Raw genomic sequence first — 1,474 nt, 5'->3', positions numbered from 1 at the left:
TGGAAGCTTTACTTTATTTTATAAAATAACAAAGCTATCTTAGCTCAGCTGATAAAAGACTGATTATTAATAACAACAGCGGAAAAATAGTAACTATGTATTTTCAACTTTACCAACAGAAATTTCATAAGTTTTATTTTATTATATTATTTAGAACTTTGTAGAAAGGACAGGGCTACACAATTCAAATACTGACTACTTCTAACAAATGACACTCAAGTTTTTCCAAGAAAAAACACTAAAATATAAACAAAGTGTACTGTAGGGGGCATGAATTCAATAAATTATGAAAAGCATGTTTAGATAAAGCTAAAGCCTACTGCTAAAACCTTAACTAATCTGGTGCAATTGTAAAAAATTGAATTACTATCAGTAAACATGAAGAGAAAGACGTTTCCAAATTATTTAAAACTATATTCCAAAACACCAAGCAATAACAAAGGCTAATAAAGAAATACTGACTTTAAGGGACAGCCCCAACATGAGAAGTCTCTTTACCTATAGGCAATCGATTCTTTTTATTTGCTGGAGTGGTGGCTGGAGACAGCTGAGGAGTGTTATAGGGAGTCATTTCCAAGCTGCTGCTTTTTCCTGGCTTTGCCTGGGGTAGGTTTGCCAATAAATTGTCAAGAGCCATTCTGTCTTCTCTCAGTTGATCTCCAGACATCACACTCTTCATAAAATTCACCTGGCAAAAGTAAAAGGACATTAGCTGGTGAAATCAATTTTTCAAATGCAATATATATTTCTCACACAATCTACTCATCTGTGACTCTGCCCATACTTAGATAAATGACTTCTGAGAAAATCCTATTAAAGAATAAAGCCATTACCAGAGTAATAAGCTGACTGTAGGTTATATAAACCACAGTTCTGCTCAACCCTTCCAGAAGATTAACGGAGGACATTGGAGGGGTCTCCACTGCACGGCCCCCAATCACAACATCAAGGAAAGCAGCAACACAGCTCTGTTAAAACAGGAAAAGATCACAGGTGAAATACTTCCCCTTTAAAATAAGGGAACAAAATTTCAGCTTAAGGTGGACAAGCATGAAAAATTTTCTTCTTGAAAATTTTATTAAATCCAATATTAAACAAAAAATTAAGCTCTTGATGAACTGATCTAGAATAATCTCCAAGATATTCTGGGACATGAAACAAACATGACGCAGAACAGAACAATGCAGTCTATCCTACCATTTGTGAAAAGGGAGGAATGGGGTGATGGGGGAAATACATGTAGGAATTTGCTTTTATATACACAGACCTCCTGAAGCATATACAGAAGACTGGTAACATCAAGAATCTTTTGGGGGGCCGGCCGAGTGGGCACGATGGTTAAGAGCTGGCTTGGGACGCCAAAGGGCCCCGGCTCGGATCCCACATATGAGGGCCAGTGACCCTGCCCTCTACAGCTAAGATGCTGAACAACAGCTCAACCTGGAGCTGGGTTGCCGTGAGTCACCGGCTATGG

At 38.1% G+C, this 1,474-nt stretch overlaps 1 protein-coding gene across 1 annotated transcript in view; it reads right to left on the bottom strand.

Annotated features, from left to right (window-relative positions):
• GAPVD1 (GTPase activating protein and VPS9 domains 1) overlaps positions 1-1,474 on the bottom strand; it is a 71,937-nt gene that overhangs the window by 40,248 nt on the left and 30,215 nt on the right. The window contains exons 5-6 of the mRNA XM_019641556.1: positions 834-971; positions 499-688 (exon numbers count right to left, since the gene is read on the bottom strand). Of these exons, the coding sequence (XP_019497101.1) occupies positions 499-688; positions 834-971 (328 nt within the window). The remainder of the gene's footprint in view (positions 1-498; positions 689-833; positions 972-1,474) is intronic.

This window comes from Hipposideros armiger, unplaced genomic scaffold, assembly GCF_001890085.2.
Source record: "Hipposideros armiger isolate ML-2016 unplaced genomic scaffold, ASM189008v1 scaffold_3, whole genome shotgun sequence".
Taxonomy (NCBI): Eukaryota; Metazoa; Chordata; class Mammalia; order Chiroptera; family Hipposideridae; genus Hipposideros; species Hipposideros armiger.
This window is presented reverse-complemented; position numbering and strand designations above follow the sequence as displayed.